This window comes from Syzygium oleosum, unplaced genomic scaffold, assembly GCF_021117445.2.
Source record: "Syzygium oleosum isolate NSW1041296 unplaced genomic scaffold, Sole_v2.1 Sole_v2.12, whole genome shotgun sequence".
Lineage (NCBI taxonomy): Eukaryota > Viridiplantae > Streptophyta > Magnoliopsida > Myrtales > Myrtaceae > Syzygium > Syzygium oleosum.
Window position 1 is genome coordinate 7,173,587 of NW_026607496.1, and position 19,810 is coordinate 7,193,396.

The window sequence follows — 19,810 nt, forward strand, 5'->3', positions numbered from 1 at the left end:
TTGCCACGCCGTGCCACGCCATCGATATGAAGGGACTTATCAAAGCCGTTAGATTTCAAAAGGACTCTATCTCTAAAATCAAATTTACTTGACAAGGATTGATGCCTTCAACCGTTGAATAGAGCTGATCTCCATCGTTGGATTAATGTGAAGGGGATTAATATCCTCCACCTCAGATCAAGTGGATCTCTAATGTCGAATTGATTAGATAAGGATTGACTGACATCCTCTACCGTTAGATCGTGTGGAAGATTAATGATTGTAATTAAAATGACTTTTATATAAATAGGAGATTCCTCCCCTTCATATGTATCATTCAATTTCGTTTGAGCAATACAAGTATTCTAGAGCTTCTCTCTACTTTCTTATGATCCAAGTGAGACATGTATACGTGTTAGCTATTTGTTCGTCACAACTCCAATGGTGTTGTTGAAGGACTTTTTGTTAGCCGAATAAAAAGTACAAATGGTCTACAAAAGCCTAACTGATGGTCAAATGAACGGCCGTGGTGTGAATCAATTTCTTAAAAGTTTAGGCTACCTCGAAATCAATGATTTAAGGATACTTTCGAATTTGAGTAGGATTATAGGAGTATTACTCATGTTATTTCCCATATATATTTTTATGGTCAACTTTACTTTTCTACCATATAACTGGATCTTTATTGGAAACATAAGTCTTGACGAGGATACGCGTGTTTTTTTTTTTTGGGTTAGATATGATACTTCAAAGTTCAGGATCATGACTCGAAATAGATATATTTACATTATAAAAATTGACACAAAGTGTCGTAATCTATTCACATTACAATTAAATTATGGTGTTTAGAATGATAATTTTCTCTTCGTTCAAAGAAGTGCTTGCCAGTCGGACCAGTGTCGTTCTGCATCCAAATCTTTGAGCTCGCTACAATCTACGATCCAATCGGGGATTATAGATGGGCAACTCACGATGCATCTTCTTTGGACGTCCATATGCTTTGTTCAATCTAAGAAACAATGCTCGTTGCCACATATTAGATAGACAATTTCCGATCAAGTATCTTCTAAAAATTGAATTCGCGGAATTGGATGAGTCAGGCATTTTCATTTTCATCCCCAGTCAAAATAGGCATCGCCGGAATCTCACAAGAACCAGGGTTTACGTGCCAATTTGGAATTTACTAGAAGACTCCGAGGAGTCAATCTGAAAAGTTAGAAACCATAAGGGACTAAAAACTAAATTCAAAAAATCTCTTTCCAACGCTTATATACCGCTATTCCTTCCCTAAACCCTAATTAAGCCCTCTTTCCAAATTCTCTCCAGCTTCTTCCAACCCCGTTCAATGGCGTTCTTCTCGAGCATTCGCAACGCGCTCGCGAGGTCCGCCGTGTCTCCATCAGCCCTCCAAGCTCAGCCCTCTTTGAGCAGCTTCTATTCAACGCTCACGGCGCCCAAATTATTCGTCAGCGGTGCGCGTTTCATCCCTTCTGCGTGATTCTTGCGTTTCGTGCTTCCCTCCCGTTTTCATCTGATTTCCTTTCGCCCGAGTTTGTCTGGAAGCTAAGATCAGAGTCTTTTTTAGTGCTGATTTTCTTTCGTGTTATGTTTTCATGGGCGGGATTTTTGTCGGACGAGTTGGTTCTGCCTCATGTCGGTTTGATGGCGTGGGAGTACGTCTAAGGCTCTAAAGCTTTATACGTCTTGGAATTGGCTAGAAGGCTGTGATATTGAAGATCTAAAGCTCTGTTAACTTAGCTGAATTGAAGTTTTAATGAGAGGTGCGGTCGATGTGTAGGTTCATGGTTAGAGTGCCAGGAAATGGAGGGTAGGTAGGGGAGAACTTTTAATTGCCTTGTAGGTTCTTTTACGTGGGTTCTTGGAAATCTTGGAAAAGGGATAACATGGCAATGGGATGTGCACTCTTATCGTTTTGGTTGAATGGCCAGTTCAATTTTTGCTTGCCGTCGAGATGATGCAAGTGGTTGGTTGCGGGCATTTTCGCCGTGTAATTTTCTGTGGTGGAATTCTTATTGATTAGGTATCATAGCTTTTTTTTTTTTTTTTGGGTTTCGTAGGAGGATGGTTGGTGTTGTCGGGATCCCCTTAGTACCAAGACTTCCACAACGGTGACAATGTCACTAGCTTAACTGAACTGCAATAAAAACAATGTGCTTATATGTTACTTAGAATTGGATCTACATTTCATCAGAGATGAGTGTTTATACCTTTGCGATACTCCAAAATCTTAAGGCTGCCTGGTTTTTGATTGTTTTCTCTGGATGGTATTCCTCTATTCTATTGTTATTATTTCGTTCTTTTTTTCTCCTATCCATGAATAGCTCTTGAGTTAGAGCTTTTGTTGTGTCATTTACCTGATCCTACTCTTTCCCTGGAGAAAAGGGCAAATATTAGAGAATGAGAGTCAGTACTTGACATCTAGGACTCTAGGAAAGGATTCAAGACAAGCGGGAGTGGCATGTCTGACTTTTATGATATTACCCCACAATGTGGACTGTGGAGCCTTGTGCACTGGAATGCCCTTATTGTATGAGCCTGAGCACCTGCTTTTTTAGTTCTGTGGCGTTGGTTAATCGACATGATTGACCTGTTTGAGCACTGTCATGATGTAAATCTATTGACAAGTATGGCCATGTTGAACTATTTACTATATCGGAATCTGTTAATTAGAGATGCTTTGGTTCATGGATGTAAGTATGAGAAAGGACAATGACATTACTCCTAGAAGAGGAGAAGGTGGTGGTTGGACTTTGGCCCAAATTTGAGAAAATATGGGAGTAACTTGGCCACTTTAGCATTTGATGTTGACAAGTTTTTTCATAGAGAAATGGCAGAGAAGTTATAGAGCTTTTTTAGTTCGGTTTTCCTGAGCATAGGAGAGGAAAGCAGCTATGTATCGGTTGGAGACAAGGTTAAAGTTGTTTCCTTCTGTTTTATGTGCTTGTCCTGCTGCTTCCTATTCTTGTTGCTGGGTGCTTCAACTCTAATAGTCTTGTAATTAGGGCCTGCTACAGTAAATTTAGATATGTGTTCTTTTCGAACATCACCCTTGTTTATCCAAAGAAAAGTTATTTAATAAGGACTACATCTTCCAAACATGGAAGGGGAAGAGTCAGCTGCCCGACCTTAGTCTGTCTACTATGTTATTTTGCTGTACTCATGTATGCACAAACAATGGTAACCAATCAGATGAACATCATTTGGGAGGGTGGCTGGTAGAATCTTTTCCGTTGTATATATCCATGATTTAATCTTGAAAGGTGGTCTAACTTTGGCCTTTTCATCAAAGTTATTTAAAATCATACAGTTTCATTCTTCTGCCTTTAACTTTCCCTTGTTTTATTTGTAAGAGCAGTAATGAGATTTGCTTATAGAAGTCGTACTGTATGGTTGAGTTGATGCCCTTTTGTGGTGTGCTTGACAGGCCTTTCTAGATTAACGTCAGATGATAAGCTTCAGGAGGCATTTGCACCTTTTGGAAATCTTGTTGAAGGTACGCCCTTGATTAATTGATATTTTGTTCTTTTGGGGCATCTATCTGATAAGATTGGATCGTAAATTTACTTGTTCTGGTATGTCATCTCGTGATCTTGCAGCAAAGGTTATTACAGATAGGATGTCTGGCAGATCGAAGGGGTTTGGCTTTGTCACATATGAAACAATCGAAGAAGCAGAGAAAGCCAGAGAAGGAATGAATGCTAAATTCCTAGACGGATGGGTTATTTTTGTTGACCCTGCGAAACCAAGGGAGCCGAGGCCTCCACCTCAACAGGAGCCGCAATTTTCGGAAACTGGTTTCAGGACCAATAAGACTGTTGGATGGTGTGGTTGATGCTTGTTGTGTCCATTGTTCCCATCCTTGATTGTGGTTCGACTCTCTAAAATTATTTGGCGCCTGATACTCTTGGATTAATTGAAAACTGGATCAAACCACTGGTTGGGATCAGTATTGTTAACTCTTCGTGTATTACCTTAATATATATAAATCATCTGCTTCTAATGTTCCTCTTTGCTTTGGTTGCCTTGTCTGAATTCCAGCTCCTCTCCTTGTATTCTCTCTCTACCTAGCCATCCACGCATTTGGATGCTTGTGTACTTGCCCATTTAGGAAAAGGTACATATTTGATCCTGCCCTCTTCTTTTCACTATGATTTCCGAATTCATGATTTGTTCCAAACACTTGAGCTTACGGAATTTTTTAATGTAGATCCCGTGTTCTTTGATTCTGACTTGAAATTGATATGAACCATGGGTGCCAACCAAAATAATGGGGAAAAATCGATGTCACCGTTGAAACTCAATTTCAACCAACCAGATCAATTAGCATACTTAACGACAGTGAATTAGCATCAATCGGTGCAGAGTTTCAATTAATTGGAATTTGTAACTTGATTGAAAATAAATTACACAAGTTAACGTAAATAACAAGTTCGGAGACCATATTGAAAGAAAAAACCGTGCAACTTTAGGTACCATACTTGTACCTTTTTGTTTCCAGGGCTATTGAAGCATCGTTGAATGAGAGTACAATGCATAGGCAGTTCCTCTCGATGTCAATCCAGAATGCTTGCCGCAATCCAGAACGCTGAATCTTTATATAGATTCAACTCAACGATAAAAGTTCACGTACAAACTTTATGACAAAACATTTTCGAAATTCGATACAAGAGTACGAGGGAAATGAAAGTGCCAAAAGCTCCCCTAAAGTTGTAGCTCATCCAAAGGGCATGACATAACATAATGACAACGTTTTTCACACTAGAACAAGATGCAATATCAACTCGAATTGCATGCTACTTATAATAGACTTGAGAACTGCAGCAACACCAAGAAGATCTTTCCTTCCTATTTTCATTAGCCGGCACCAAGAAAGCGCAGAGATGCAAAAATATGTACAAGGGCAGCTCCCCAGGACAGGAGGGGCTCCGCTAAATTTTGAAGAACTATAATATTTACTCAACTAGAGCCCGTCCAGTCAGGAAAATGTTTCCCAGCATATCAAACTAAAAGTTTATAAAATTATGCCCCAAAAAATTTAACCCTGCGATATATTTTCCTGTTCCTCAGCCTCCTAACTAACTGAAAAGATGGAGAAGAGTAACTAATTTTTCCTCCCTAGACAACCATACTCATCTCAGCTTTCAAGTAAATTTTGCCACCATCAGTAGGAATAGTTATCTGATCCATTGTCATCCACAAAACTATACGACCTACCAGATTTCCCGGTTCTATGATTCTGCTTCTTTCTCTTGTCCTTGCTGCTGCTGCCCCCTCGTAAAGAGTCTCTACCTCCACCAGCACCTCGTGTGGTTTCTTTGCCCCTCTGGCCTTCCTTTACGCCTACTTTCTCTTTCTTGGGAACCTTTTTCTGCTTTGTCCCTCGGGTAACTATATCTAATAGTTGTGTTGGACGTGGATCATAAACATCAGGAGCCCACGTAACTGTGAGCTTCCCCGGAGCTCCCCCTTGTTTCTCGCGACTACCTTTAAAGGCAGATACCAGCTCTAGAGGAGCCTGAGAGAAGTGATACACAGGGATAAAGATGAGAAACATCTGAGCACAGAAAATTAATGGTTTGTTGGTCATATCAGAGAAGATATAGGGGGGACCGGATGAATGTCTAGCTGTAATTTTATATATCCAACCCACTATAAGATTTACCCACTTACTGGTATAAAGCTTATTTAATTTTTCTGTTGTAGTATCCCTCTAAAAGATTGACATTGTACTGGAAAGGATTGACAAAAAGTGACACAATCTCATCATAATAAATACCAGGTGAAAGCAACAGTCATATGCCCATGTATTGCAGACAGCCAAGCATGTGCATCAAATGACATACTAAAAGAAGAACCAAATTCTAATATGCTGGCTGCAACAGTTTAGTTAAGGAACTAATTTTTTTGGCTCCAATCCATCTATTACGAATCATCCAAGTGGATCACAAACTGGTCTACAGAGTCGAAGCCAGGAGATTATCAGTCAGACAGACAGAAAAAGCACAAACCCAGAAGTCCAAGAAATACCTGCACAAGTTCCTATACACAAGCATCTTTTAATACGTTTTACAGCTAATGTGTACCCAACAAGAAAACAGAAAGCTCGAAGTAAACACAAACAGCGCCACTTACAGGCGAGGACACTGAGCATCCAACGGCATTATCCACAACTTCTTCAGAACAGAGTTCTTGCAATTCTAAGTTTGGTCGCTCTTCCTCATCCTCTTCATCAGAAGATATACGTGGAGACATAAGCTTGCTTGGAGAAGGCCGGATTACATTGTCCAAATTTTTTTGATCTGATCGTCTATACTCCTCGAGCTCATCAGCATCCTCATCATCACTCAGATCAACCCCATTGGAAGAGCTTTCACATTCATGAGCATTTTGAATGCGTAGGCAACCGTCAAAAGCAGTTCCCAGTTCATTCACCAAATTCTCACTAGTAACTGACTCTGAATCAACAGACAGACGCTGTGCCTCCATAGGCAGAGATCTGTTAGGCACAAGAACACACATCAGATGAACTCAATCATACAGCATGTAACTTAGAAATGCAGGCACAGGAAATTGAATCCTCGATTATGCCAAGAAATTGATCAAAGCATGTCTGACATGAAAAGCAAAGGCAGATTACAGACTTACAGGAAAGTTAACCAGAGAGGCAATAAATTAATGCATGGATCTAGTGAAGAGCAGTAAGGGTATTATTTTATTCTTTTTTGCACTCGACCGTGTCCATGCATTTAAACTACATCATCAGCACTCACGCATCATCTCATCGCTATTGAATTGGCAACTTGGCAACAATATCAGAAGAAAAAAGTGCCCTAATTCCTCTAAACAGCACGACGTACTGCCAGCTTCTTGAAAGCCCTAAGTCTGACAAGAGAACCCGAGCTGGCAGGGCAGACACTGGACTTCCCTAATGATTAGCATTGATGATTCATGTAAAACGAACATTTTAGCACCACCAATTCCCAAAATAGATTCCTAGAGCTCGCCAAATAGCTCAATCGCCCCACTGACATGAAAAAGCGTCAATAGCTATGTAGCTCAATCGTCCCTTTGACATAAAACAAGCTCAAGCTTGAGGTGGAGCGTCAGAATACAGTCCAATCCTCAACGTGTTTTGAGCCCAACATTGAACCTTTACTTTTGGAGTTAAATTCATGTTGGATTCAAGCGGCGAATCACGTCACTCCGGACTCTAATTTAGCTCTCACAGTGCCTCCACTTAAAAGATGTCCGAGATGGACTGCACAGTCCATTCAAGCCAGCACCAAACAGCAGGACAGATACAATATGTGAAATTTCTCCTACACAGCACAAACTCCTACCTCCGAAAGGCGGGATACATAAAGCAAGAACAACTTCATCCCCAATATGCGAACCCATTCAACGAAACCAAAGCCGAAGGAAAACCCGCAACTTTAAACAGCGCACACACGATCAAATTCCAGATACCCAGAATAACAAACCTCAACAGAGAACCAAATACCCAACAAAAAAAAAGTTGCCGAGGCCCAGAACCGACCAAGCACGTAACTCAGCAGATGCGATCACGCCCTTCCCGCCTCACGCAGCCAAACTACAACGTCGATAGAAATTCAATAAAAAAAAGAGAACACCCACGTTCCAAAATCCCGTAGGAAAAACCTCCAAGAGCTTCAGGGCCTGGAAACGTGAGCGAGAAAGAGAAGGAAGTGTGTAATTTTCCTTGACATGGAAGATCAAAGGGAGATACATTATATACACATCTGTATCTACAGAGCACGAGTGGGACCGGGCGTTGCTTGGGGGAGGAGGTAGGACTAGGATTTCAAGGGAGAGAAGAAAGGCTAGGGTTTTTGCTGATTCCCACGGAGTGTGAATCTGCGGAATGGGTCGATCATGCCTTCTTTTCTCCCTCCCTCCAGGTGCTGCGTGATGAGCAAGTTACGGGGGGGAAAGTGGGCTTTTTGGACATTTTATACCTTGGCCGAAAAAACCCGGCTTTAGGTTGATTGGATAAGGTTTTGTATTTTACTTTTTTGGGACTTTTTTTTTCTAACAATGAGGTATTTTCTATTCGCGACACATCACGTCACTCACACCATCTTCGCATGCCAAGTCATCACACGATGCATTGAAATATGAGAAAATATTAGGTGCATTTCACACACCACGTAGGATTTACAATAAATCATACACTAATCGACACGTGTCCATATCGGGCCCACCCGTCAGAAAATTGTCTCCCCCTCCCCTCTCTCTCACGCGCTCTGCTCTCCATCTCTGCAACCCCAAGCCCTCTGCAACCCCACGCCCAACCCCCTCTCTCTAAAACCTTCGCTCATGCCTGACTCTCTCTCTCTCTAAAACCTTCGCTCATGCCCGATTCACGATTAGCTCTGCTCTCTAGTCCAACGAACCACGCCACCGCCTCCGCCTCCGCCTCCGATCCATCTCCGGCGACAACTTTCGAGGTATTAAACCTTCGGGGACTCCGGAATCATGGAACTTGTCGTACACGACATAAAACCCGTCGTCCTCGCTGACGTCACGAGAGTACCAATCGTCGACGCCGAAAGCCGGGGTCGAGCTCGTCTTCGGCTTGAAGACCAACTGCAGCAGCTTCTGGACCGACCGTGAGATTTGGGAGTGATTCTTCGCCGTCTTTGAGGTCACCAGTTGTGGCTGCGGTTGCAGAGGAGAAGGGGGAAGGCGCGGCGGTCAGGGTGGTGAGCATGGATACGGTGCAGGCGGAGATGGCGGAGTCGAGCTTGAAGGACTTGAGCTTGAAGAAGTGTTGAGCGAAGGTTAGAGTGGGGGGTTGGGCGTGGGGTTGCAGAGATGGAGAGCAGAGCGCGTGAGAGAGAGGGGAGGGGGAGACAATTTTCTGACGGGTGGGCCCAATATGAACACGTGTCGATCAGTGTATGGTTTATTGTAAATCCTACATGGTGTGTGAAATGCACGTAATATTTTCTCATTGAAATATGAGTCATTGCGTACGATAATTCATCACATGACATGTAGTCACTTGATACATAAACAACACGTCATCTAGCATATATGCTAGGGATGGTCAATTTCAGGGTGGGTAGATTCCAAACTTGAAACTTGGAATAGACCATATTATAACTGGTTATCAGTTTTTGAAACCTTAAACCTAACTTGTTTGTCCTGGAACCTGTTTTGGAACCTATCATGTTTTTTCGGTCTAGTTTAAGGGTCTACCTGAAAACTTGCTTTCTTTTGTTCCTTTTTTTGGTTTCATTTTTTCCAACAAAATAATATGAGTAGCAATGGAACAATTCAAAATAAAATATGAATAATAAAAATCACTATCTGCCAAAAGTAACAATCCTTACGATGAGCAATAAAATTACTATCTACCAAAAACAACAATCCAAAATATAGGGGAAAAGTGCCAAAAAAGTCCTAAACCTTTTGCATGAGTGCCAATTTAGTCATAAACCTTTTTTTGGTGCCAATTCAGTCCTAAACCTTTTGCATTGGTGCCAATTTAGTCCTAAACCTTTTTTTGGTGCCAATTCAGTCCTAAACCTTTTAAATTGGTGCCAATTCAGTCCTAAACCTTTTGTTTTTGTGCCAATTTAGTCATTCCGGCCAATTTTGACCTGAATTTGCTGACGTGGACGCCTGCCGGCCGGTCACCGGCGCTGACGTGGCGCCGATGTGGACAACTTTAATATTATTTTGAATTTTTATTTTTTTTCCACCTTTTTTTTTGGTCTCTCCCTCCTCCTTCTGGCCGGCCACTGGCGAGGGCGGCCTTGCCCGGCGACCTCGCAAAATCCGGCGAGGTCGGGCCTCGCCGCGGCCTTCGGCGAGGGCTCGAGCCTCGCCATGGTCGGGCGAGGCCTGACCTCGCCGGATCTGGGGAGGTCGAGCCTCGCCCGACCAAGGCGAGGCTCACCCTCGCCGGGCGAGGCCGCCCTCGCCAGTGGCCGGCGAGCTCTGGCCTCTGGCCGATCGCCGGATCGGCGACCGGCCAGAGGGAGGAGGGGGAGATAAAAAAAAAAAGTGGAAAAAAAAAGAAAAAAAGAAAAATTCAAAAAAATATTAAAAAAATATTAAAGTTGTCCACGTCGGCGCCACGTCAGCACCGGTGACCGGCCGCCGGCCGGCAGGAGTCCACGTCGGCAAAATCAGGTTAAAATTGACCGGAAGGACTAAATTGGCACAAAAACAAAAGGTTTAGGACTGAATTGGCACCAATTTAAAAGGTTTAAGACTGAATTGGCACCAAAAAAAGGTTTAGGACTAAATTGGCACCAATGCAAAAGGTTTAGGACTGAATTGGCACCAAAAAAAGGTTTATGACTAAATTGGCACTAATGCAAAAGGTTTAGGACTTTTTTGGCACTTTTCCCCAAAATATAGTAATAGTATGATCTACGATTTTTTTTTTTAACACAATCTAAAAACGAGTTCCAAAACCGGTATGGGTGGGTCTTTACTTGGAATCGAGAACCAGACTAGCTCCAACCGGTTCCCAAAAAATGGAACCTATTCCCGGACCAGTTCAAACAAGAACCGGTTCCCGGACCTGTTTTTCGAGTGATCCGGTCTTATTTCTGGGTAAACCCAATTCGGTTGCACATCCTTAATACTTGCATTCATGGCATAGAGAGTCATTGCCGGGGCATAATAAACAAGCACAGGCACAGCGTCATGGCTGTGGCACGATATCATGCAAATCTTTCACCTGATTACGTCTCTAGAGTTTTAGGAAATCAAGTGATAAAAGAACCTATAGGACCTAATCGAAAATGTGGTTCTTAAATCATGTTGCGGCGTTTCTAACCCTTCTACACACGTAACTCAACTCTCGTCCCACTAATCTTTGATTTTGCAATAAACTTTTCACCTTCACACGCGCATCTTCATGAATACTCAAATTCTCTTCGTGTTACATTTACCCAAAATGAATTTTCATATCATAACAAGCTCAAAATTAGTAAAAGCATGCAACATTCACCCTCAAACTAATTTCGTATCTCAAAAAAGCCCAAACCGATATACTCATGTCACGTTTACCAAAATCTTAGCATAAAATTGGGGTAAATGTGGCATGTGTGTACCAATTTGGAGTTCTTTGTGATATTAAATTTAGTTTGGGGTGAATGTGGCATGGGTGTACTGGATTGATATTTTTGTCTCACGAAAATTAATTTGTATAAATGTGGTATGAAAGTACCAAATTGATATTTTTGGCAATATTAACCCTTTATTTAAAGGGTTAATACCACGAAAAACCCTAAACTGGTACACTTGTGACAGATTTACCCCAAACTATTTTTTTTACCATAAAAAATCCCAAACTGGTACATCTGTGACAATTTTACCCCGAACTATTTTTTTGACCACCAAAAACCCCAAACTGGTACACATGTGACAATTTTACCCCGAACTATTTTTTTGACCACCAAAAACCCCAAACTGGTACACCTATGACAATTTTACCCCGAACTAATTTTTTAATATTATTTTTTTTATTTTTCGAATTTTTTTAGTTTTTCTTTTCTTTTCTTTTTCCTTTCCTTTTCTCTTTTTTTTCCTTCATCTTCATTGGACCAACAATGGATTGTTATATTGTAATTGATACCACAATAACATGACACGTAACATAAATGCTACATTTTGACCCAAAAAAAAAACATAAACGCTAAATGAAAGACTTTCTTTTATATGCATGAATTTTCATGACAACCACTTTTTTCTACATTTAAATGTCTCACGTTTTATTTATTATATATTTCAAGTGATCATATTGATTTATGAATCGCCATGCACATATAATATCTCTCATCTTATATATAAAATATACTAATTTTGTAAATTAATCTGTTAAATTAAATTGGCAAGCAAGACGTATAGAAATTGTTGATTAGCTGTACTCCAAGCTTAGGTAACAAGCCTACGTTGGACCCCATCAGTTTGCCTATCCACTTGCACCCAAAAATAAGAAAGACACGACAACAATATAATGCCTTTTTCGCGAGACATTTAAATGTAGAAAAAAGTGGTTGGCATGAAAATTCATGCATATAAAAGAAAGTCTTTCATTTAGCGTTTATGTTTTTTTTTTGGGTCAAAATGTAGCATTTATGTTACGTGTCACGTTATTGTGGTATCAATTGCAATATAACAATCCATTGTTGGTCCAATGAAGATGAAGGAAAGAAAAAAAGAAAAGGAAAGGAAAAAGAAAAGAAAAACTAAAAAAATTCGAAAAATAAAAAAAATAATATTAAAAAATTAGTTCGGGGTAAAATTGTCACAGGTGTACCAGTTTGGGATTTTTGGTGGTCAAAAAAATAGTTCGGAGTAAAATTGTCACAGGTGTACCAGTTTGGGGCTTTTAGTGGTCAAAAAAATAGTTCGGGGTAAAATTGTCACATATGTACCAGTTTGGGGTTTTTTATGGTCAAAAAAATAGTTTGGGATAAATCTGTCACAAGTGTACTAGTTCAGGGTTTTTCGTGATATTAACCCTTATTTAAATTCTTCAAAACAAATCTGTGGCAACCTACGATCACGGAGCCAAAAATCTCAATGCCCGCAATGACTAGACTTTCATTATCGGTAACACCCACATAAATCAATTTAAATTTAAAAAAAAACGTAGAATTTCTAAAATATAGATGAGCATGTGGAAACTAATTCAATACTTTTGATAGGGGAAATTGTCCAAAACATCCTAAATCTATTGCACTTTTTTAATTGTGTCAATTTTTTTTGGTCGAAATAATTGTGTCAATTGAGTCTTAAACATTTTCATGTTTTACCAAATTAGTCCATCCAATCAATTTTGAATGGAAATCTCTAACATAGACACTAGCCGCTCTACGTGGCACGGCTGGCGTTGACATGGATAATTTTTAATAGCATTTTAATATTTTTTCGAATTTTTTTTATTAATTTTTAATTTTTCCTTTTTAATTTTTTTTAGTTTCTTCTCTTCTCCTTCTTTAATTTTTTTGCTTTCTTTCTTTTCCTTTTCTCTTATTTTATTTTTCCCCTTTTACCTTTGTCGGCCATCGTTGGGCCTCGTTCGCTGGACCTTGTTGATCCGCCGGCCTCAGGCGAGGGCTGCCCTCGCCCTCGTCTAGGCGACCCTCGCTAAGGGCTGGTAAGGACAACTCTCACCTAAGGCCAGCAACCTCTACCGACCATCGACGAGGCTCGGCGGAGGGAAAAAGAAAAAAAAGAAAAAAAAAAGAAAAGGAAAAAAGAAAAAAGTAAAGATGGAAAAGAGAATAAAAGAAACAAAGGAAAAATAAAGATATTAATAAAATTTTTGAAAAAAATATTAAAATATTATTAAAAATTGTTCACGTCAACACCGGCTATGTCACGTAGGATAATTGGCATTCATATCAGTGATTTTTTCAGCCAAAATTGAGGACTCAATTGGCAAAACGTGTAAAAATTAATGACTCAATTGATACAATTAAAATGTTTATGACTGAATTAACAAAAGTACAATAGGTTTAGGACTTTTTGGACAAATTTTTCCTTTTAAGATGTCAGGTTGATAATATCAAATCTCTCAAGAAAACATGGAGGCCAAAAATTCAAAAGGACAAACAAGAATTACTTATAGTCTCAAAATAATTAGCATCCTAATTGGAATACAAAATAAATACTAGCAAGAATGCACACTTGTGCAATAAATTGACATTTATATTATTCTTCAAAATCACCTGTTGCAAAATACTTGAATTATTCATTAATAGAGACAAAGATAACTAAACATAGTAAAAGTCGAAATTGATAAAATGCTCGCTACGTGGCACTTAACTTTGCTTATATGATTGCTACGGTGCAAGCCACATACATGGCTAATATTTGACCAGTTAGCATTGGTTTAGTGATTTGTCGTCCTCAAACTTCTATTACTTATCAAACTTAAATTTAAAAATGGATGAAAGAAAGTATCTTCAAATATATTCTTAAATGTATTTGACCAATAAAATTGATTTTATTAACAGCTGAATACATGAATTTTCAGCACTTATTATCGAAGTTATCAAATATGTCGATTCCCTCCAAATTTTCCTTCCGTCCCACATCCAAACATAGCATTAATGGTGTGGCGCTTAAGACAAGAACCAAGGGGCCGGGCTTCCGCTTATCCCTTTGAATTCAGGTAGAATTGATGGCCTAGCCTCCATGATGTAAATCTTCTCCAACATAGGACTTAAAGTAAATAGTTAGATGGAATAATAAAATAGATGGTTAATACCGTCAAAAATCCCAAACTGGTATACTTGTGATAAATTTATTTCAAACTAATTTTTTTATCACAAAAAACCTTAAATTGATATACATGCGACAAATTTACCCTATAATAGTTTTCATTAAATTTTACTATCAAATTGCTTTATTCGATGACACGTGGCAGTTGATGGATGTACAAGTTTTGGGTTTTAAACTCCGTTTGTCACAGGTACACCAATTTGTGATTTTTTGTGATATTAATTTAATTTAACGAAAACTAACGGAGGGTAAATTTGTCACAAATGTACAAGTTTGGAGTTTTTGGTGGTCAAAAAATTAGTTTTGGGTAAATTTATCACAGGTGTACCAGCTTGGAGTTTTTTATGGACAAAAAATTAGTTTTGGGTAAATTTGTCACATGTGAACCAATTTAGGGTATTTCGTGATATTAATCCTAATATAAATGGTCCCCGAACTTTGACTTAATGTGTAATATGGCCTCTAAACTTTAAATTTGTTGACTATGATCCCTGAACTTTAGCTCAAAATGTAATTTCGTCTATGAACTTTTATTTGTTCAGTGTGGTCCCTTGACTTTTGGTAGGTATTAAATTTAGTCCATGATTTGTATGAAACTGTTCAATGTCATCATTCCAATAATTCAAGTTCACGGGTAACATTGAAAATTTTCAAACTGTCCATGGACTAATTGAACAAGTACCAAAAGTCTAGAGATCACATTGAACAAATTAAAAGTTCAGGAATGACATTACACATTAGATCAAAGTTCAGAGACTTTTTGTGTCATTTACCGTACTTTGAATTGTTAAAGACACGACATAATGGTCACCGATTAGTTGTATTAATTATTTAGTGTTCCTTTTCTGTTCATGTATTATTAATGAACAGTTCTCTTAGTGTATTATTTATATCTTCAAGAACACACATTTTTGGGAAACATACCAAAAACGCACTCATATTTCATTGGGGTGATCGATTCTCGGTCCAGTCCAATGGAACCGGTCGCTTTTTTGTTTTTTTCTCACCACCACGAGAAAGAGTGACAAATCTCAAAATATTGACGGAAGCAATGATGAGTGAAGAGTCATTGTGGTGTGACGATAAGGGAAAAGTATTGTACGCGAATTTAGTTCACATTTTACTTTTTTTTGAAGAAATAAAAAAAAAATTTATGTAGTCAGTCCGGTCCGGTCTGGTTCCTCCTTGGAACTGAGAACTGGAACACCCAGACACCAGTTCCACTTTTAGGAATCGGGAACCGGACTAACACTGCCGGAAATTAGACCCAACCGGCCAGCTCGGTCCGTTTGGGTGGTTCCTGGTTCGGACAATTCGTTTTGCACACTCCTAATGTTTTAAACCATTACCGCTTTCATACCTTTACTTCAGAAAACAAAAACAACTTTATATATTGAGGTTCTGGCTCTACAGACTGCAAAAAGGAGTTACCACGGTCCATCTATTTACCAAATTGTTATTTTCGTTTCCAAAATACCCACGTCCAACTCTCAAATTGCCCACTTACTCACAACCCCTACTCATTCGAAACTTACTAAGACAACCTATTGTGCGGCGACCTCTGCCTAACTCATTGTCTGTCATTGACGACCTCAGTGGAGCTCATGCCAGGCGGCACGACCTCAATAGAGTTCACCGATGTCCTTGAGGCCACGGCAAAGGCATGGACGAGATCTATCTTTGGAGCTCAAATTGAGGTTATGAGCCGAGACAAAGCCATGGACAACCTTGATTGAGGTTGTTTATGGTGGCCTAAGACCTCAAGTCGAGGTCATAAGCCACGGCCCAAGTCACAAACGAGCTCAATCGAGGTCATTCATGGTGGCTTCCGACCGAGGCCGTGGACGACTTTGACTACGTCCTTATGGGACCATGGTGTCATCAACAGAGAGCAATCGACAGCAGCGGGGTGACGATCGGAGGTGGGTGGGGGTGGTGGATGAGGGTCTGTCGATGACATGGAGGTTAGGGTCCGAGAGTTTTTGGGTTGGAGATTTATAAAGGAGCAATTTGATGTTTTTAATGTGAAAACTTTTTTAGAATAATGAAAGTGTTATTTTGCAAAAAATAGAGATACGCAAGTAATATCTAGGTCTAATATTTTAAAGTTTGTTTCATATTTTTTATCTCACCTACTAATACAAAATCTCTACTGTATGGAAACAAAATACAAAAGAGAATTTCAACTCACATTTTTGTCGCATGAAATGCCATCAAAGCCCGTGCAAGTTATTAAAACTAATATTTTTGGTTCATCCGTAAATTATGGATAAAATTATACCTATAAAGTTAAAGGGTAAAATCAATAAAAAAAACCATAAACTATGCCCACTGTGGCATATCTATCATAAAATTTTCTTTTGTGACACAAAAAATCTCAAGCTTGTACTTCCGTCAGAATTCTGTTAATGAGAACCGTTAAAAGTTTGCCTATATGGACGATAAAAAGCAAAAAATGTTGACATGGCGATCGCGTAGCTTAAGTAAAATAGAAACGACATTGTTTTGGCTGAAAAGTCATTTTACAGAACCATAATAAAGGGTAAATGGATCACATAAGTATAAGTTTATGATTTTTATGTCACAAGAAAATGTTTAGGATAAATGTGTCACAGTGGCATAATTTGAGATTTTTGATGTCACCAAAAAAGTTTAGGGTATATATGTCATAATGGACATAGTTTGGGGAATTTTTTGTGGCTTTTTCCCTAAATTTAATTAGACAATAAAAGTGATTCCTCATATCTCTCACATTTGATTCCGAAGTAATCTTTCCACCTTCACAAAATCTAAATTCATATGGGTTAACCATAAAAAATGCTAAGTTGGTACATCCGTGCCATATTTTCTCATAAATTAACTTTTGTGTTACAAAAAATCTCGAACTAGTATGTCCGTGTGACAATAACCACAAACTAATGTTTGTATAACAAAAATTTTAAAATTGATACGCCCGTGACAAATCTATTAAAACCTTAGGACAAATTAGGGAAACTTTAGGGATTTTAGCAATTTTTTGAAACAAGCTCTTGTAGAAAAATTAACGAATTTTCTAATCTCAGCTCATTTTCTTTGGATCCGACTTCCACAAAAAGACATCTTTTAAGAGACTCATTCATGTGAAATTTCTGCATCAAATCCACGGATAAATTCCCAAAAAAAAACATAAATCTATTGCATTTGTGCCAATTTGGTCATAAACCTTTCAATTTAACCAATTTAGTCCTAAACCTTTTGATGATTTTTTAATTTAGTCTTTTCGGTCAATTCTGACCGGATATCGCTGATGAGGATAATTTTTAAAATTTTAATTTTTTTTAAAGTTTTCCGAATTTTTTTAAATTTTCTTTCTTTCTTTTCCTTTTTTTTTCTATTAAGTCCGGGGTGACTAGGGGAGGGCCACGACCGGCAAGGGTTGGCTGGCGACCCTCACCGAGCTTAGAGGAAAAAAAGGAAAAGAAAGAAAGAAAAAGAAAAAAGAGCAGAATTTTTTTTTAAAATTTTAAAATTTTTTTAAAAAATTATATAAATTATCCATGTCAACGCCGCCTGGCGCCACGTCTGCGATTCCTGTCAAAATTGGCCTAAAGGATGAAATTGATAAATCGTTAAAAGGTTTATCACTAAATTGACTAAATTGAAAAGTTAAGGATTGAATTGGCATAATTGCAACATGTATAAAATTTTTTTGGTAATTTTCCCTCAAATCCACGTCACACAGCGATCATTTGAGTTGTTTGCTCCCACGTTGGCAATTTAATGAGAATATTGGACGGAAGCTAATGCATGGTAGATTAGTCACAATTGGTACTAGTTTGAGATATTTTTTTTTTGTGATGCAAAAATTATTTTAAAGTGAATGGGGTATGGGCGTACCATTTTGGGATTTTGGGTGGCATTAACTGAATTCACATTCTAAATAGATCATATTTTCAAATCTCATCTCCTTTACTTATTAGAATTCTTTTCGCATTTTTTTGGTCACACACAAGGTCGGTGCTTTCTTTTAGTTAATATAAATCTTTCACATAAATGTGTGAATAACATATATTACTTGTGTAAGTTTTCTGCTTTTAGTAAATAAAAAAAAATTGCAAAACCTCTCAGACAAGCTAACTAAATCTACATAAGGACTCGAACATTGTAACCAAATGTCAAATTTCCTCAAAGATCATTTTGTCTGACTTTTACTCTTTTCAAAACTACCCCTACATTACGTAACAAGAAAAAGTCAACAAATAAGTTAGAGATCTCAACGGGTTTGCGCTGTAATTTTCATCCACTACCCACTTCGGGCGCGCATGAAATCATTTCTATTTCTCTATTTTTCTTTTTTTCTAGGGAAAATTCCAATTAAAGACCCCAAATAGGGTCTTTTTCTCCAAAAAGGACTCCAAGTGGACATAGTGTCAAATAAAGGCATGAAGTGCCCAATTAGTCTCAAATAGGGGTTCGAAGTGCCCAATTAGTCTCAAATAAGGACCTGGGTTCGTCGGCCGGTCAAATACTCACCGGCCGACGAGCACGGTTACTGTTCCAGCGACCGGAAAATGGCAGTTTCGTCTTTTTCTTTTTGTTTTTCCTTTTCTGTTTTTTTTTCTCTTCCCTCCGCCGACCGAAGCCGGGGCCAGCGGAGGTTACCCTTGCCGGCGTCGGGCGAGGGTAGCCCTTGCCTGGGCTGGGCAAGCGAGGGTCGCCCTCGCCCGACGCCGATGAGGATCGCCCTCGCCTGGGTTGGGCGGGCCAGGATCGCCCTCGCTTGGGCTGGGCAAGCGAGGGCGAGGGCGCTGGCAAGGGCGACCCTCGCCGGCGTCCGGCCAGGCCGACCCTCGCCCGCCCAGCCCAGGCGAGGGCAGCCCTCGTCCGACGCCTGCGAGGGCAGCCTCCGTTTGAGGCCAGCAACCTCCGCCGGCCTCGGCTATGGCCGGCGGAGGGAAGAGAAGAAAAAAAAAAGAAAAAGGAAAAAAGAAAAAAAAAGACGAAATTGCCCTTTTCCGGTCGTCGGAACAGTAACCATGCTCACCGGTCGGTGAGCATTTGACCAGCCGGCAAACTTAGGCCCTTACTTGAGACTAATTGGGCACTTTGGCCCGTATTTGAGATTGATTGGGCACTTCAGGCCCTTATTTGATACTATGTCCACTTGGGGTCCTTTTTTGAGACCACACTTGGGGTCCTTAATTGGAATTTTCCCATTTTTCTATTTTCAGGAATAAGTTTGGAACAGAAATCTGTTTGGTAACACAATTTCATTTTTCTATTTCTGGAACAAATTTCCATTCTAGAAATAGGTTTGAAACATAAATCAGAAATAAAAAAAATCTACTCTTCTATTTCTAAAACAGAAATGAGAAACAAAAACTTTTCTTATCGGTCGTTCTTGCTACTAGCCGGCCACCCCCTTGCCGCTAGCTACCTCCCGCCGCTAGCCGCCTCCCGCCGGCGTCCTTCGCCGACCGCCTCCTCCCACTGCCATCCTCCGCCGTTCGCCGCCGCCCATCGCCGGTCGCAACTCGTCCACCGCCCGCCGGTCGCC

At 39.6% G+C, this 19,810-nt stretch overlaps 2 protein-coding genes across 6 annotated transcripts; one reads left to right on the plus strand and one right to left on the minus strand.

Moving 5' to 3' along the window:
* The first annotated feature begins 1,264 nt into the window (after positions 1–1,264).
* On the plus strand, positions 1,265–4,004 carry LOC115672307 (organelle RRM domain-containing protein 2, mitochondrial). 2 transcript variants are annotated; one of them, XM_056316493.1, is made up of 3 exons: positions 1,265–1,451; positions 3,425–3,493; positions 3,612–4,004. In XM_056316493.1, the coding sequence occupies exons 1-3, from the start codon at positions 1,325–1,327 to the stop codon at positions 3,830–3,832; spliced, it is 417 nt and encodes a 138-aa protein (XP_056172468.1). In that variant the 5' UTR covers positions 1,265–1,324; the 3' UTR covers positions 3,833–4,004. The 2 variants fall into 2 exon arrangements, with proteins under 2 accessions (XP_056172468.1, XP_030449950.1); XM_030594090.2 differs by having other exon boundaries at positions 1,266–1,451; positions 3,597–4,004.
* Positions 4,005–4,822: 818 nt separating this feature from the next.
* Positions 4,823–7,818, minus strand: LOC115672306 (uncharacterized). 4 transcript variants are annotated; one of them, XM_030594087.2, is made up of 3 exons: positions 7,757–7,818; positions 6,133–6,496; positions 4,823–5,515 (listed from the first exon to the last, which is right to left on the minus strand). In XM_030594087.2, exons 2-3 carry the CDS (start codon positions 6,484–6,486, stop codon positions 5,162–5,164), a joined length of 708 nt encoding a protein of 235 aa, XP_030449947.1. In that variant the 5' UTR covers positions 6,487–6,496; positions 7,757–7,818; the 3' UTR covers positions 4,823–5,161. The 4 variants fall into 4 exon arrangements, with proteins under 4 accessions (XP_030449947.1, XP_056172467.1, XP_056172466.1 ...); XM_056316492.1 differs by having other exon boundaries at positions 7,636–7,770; XM_056316491.1 differs by lacking the exon at positions 7,757–7,818 and adding an exon at positions 7,198–7,624.
* Between the last annotated feature and the right edge of the window lie 11,992 nt (positions 7,819–19,810).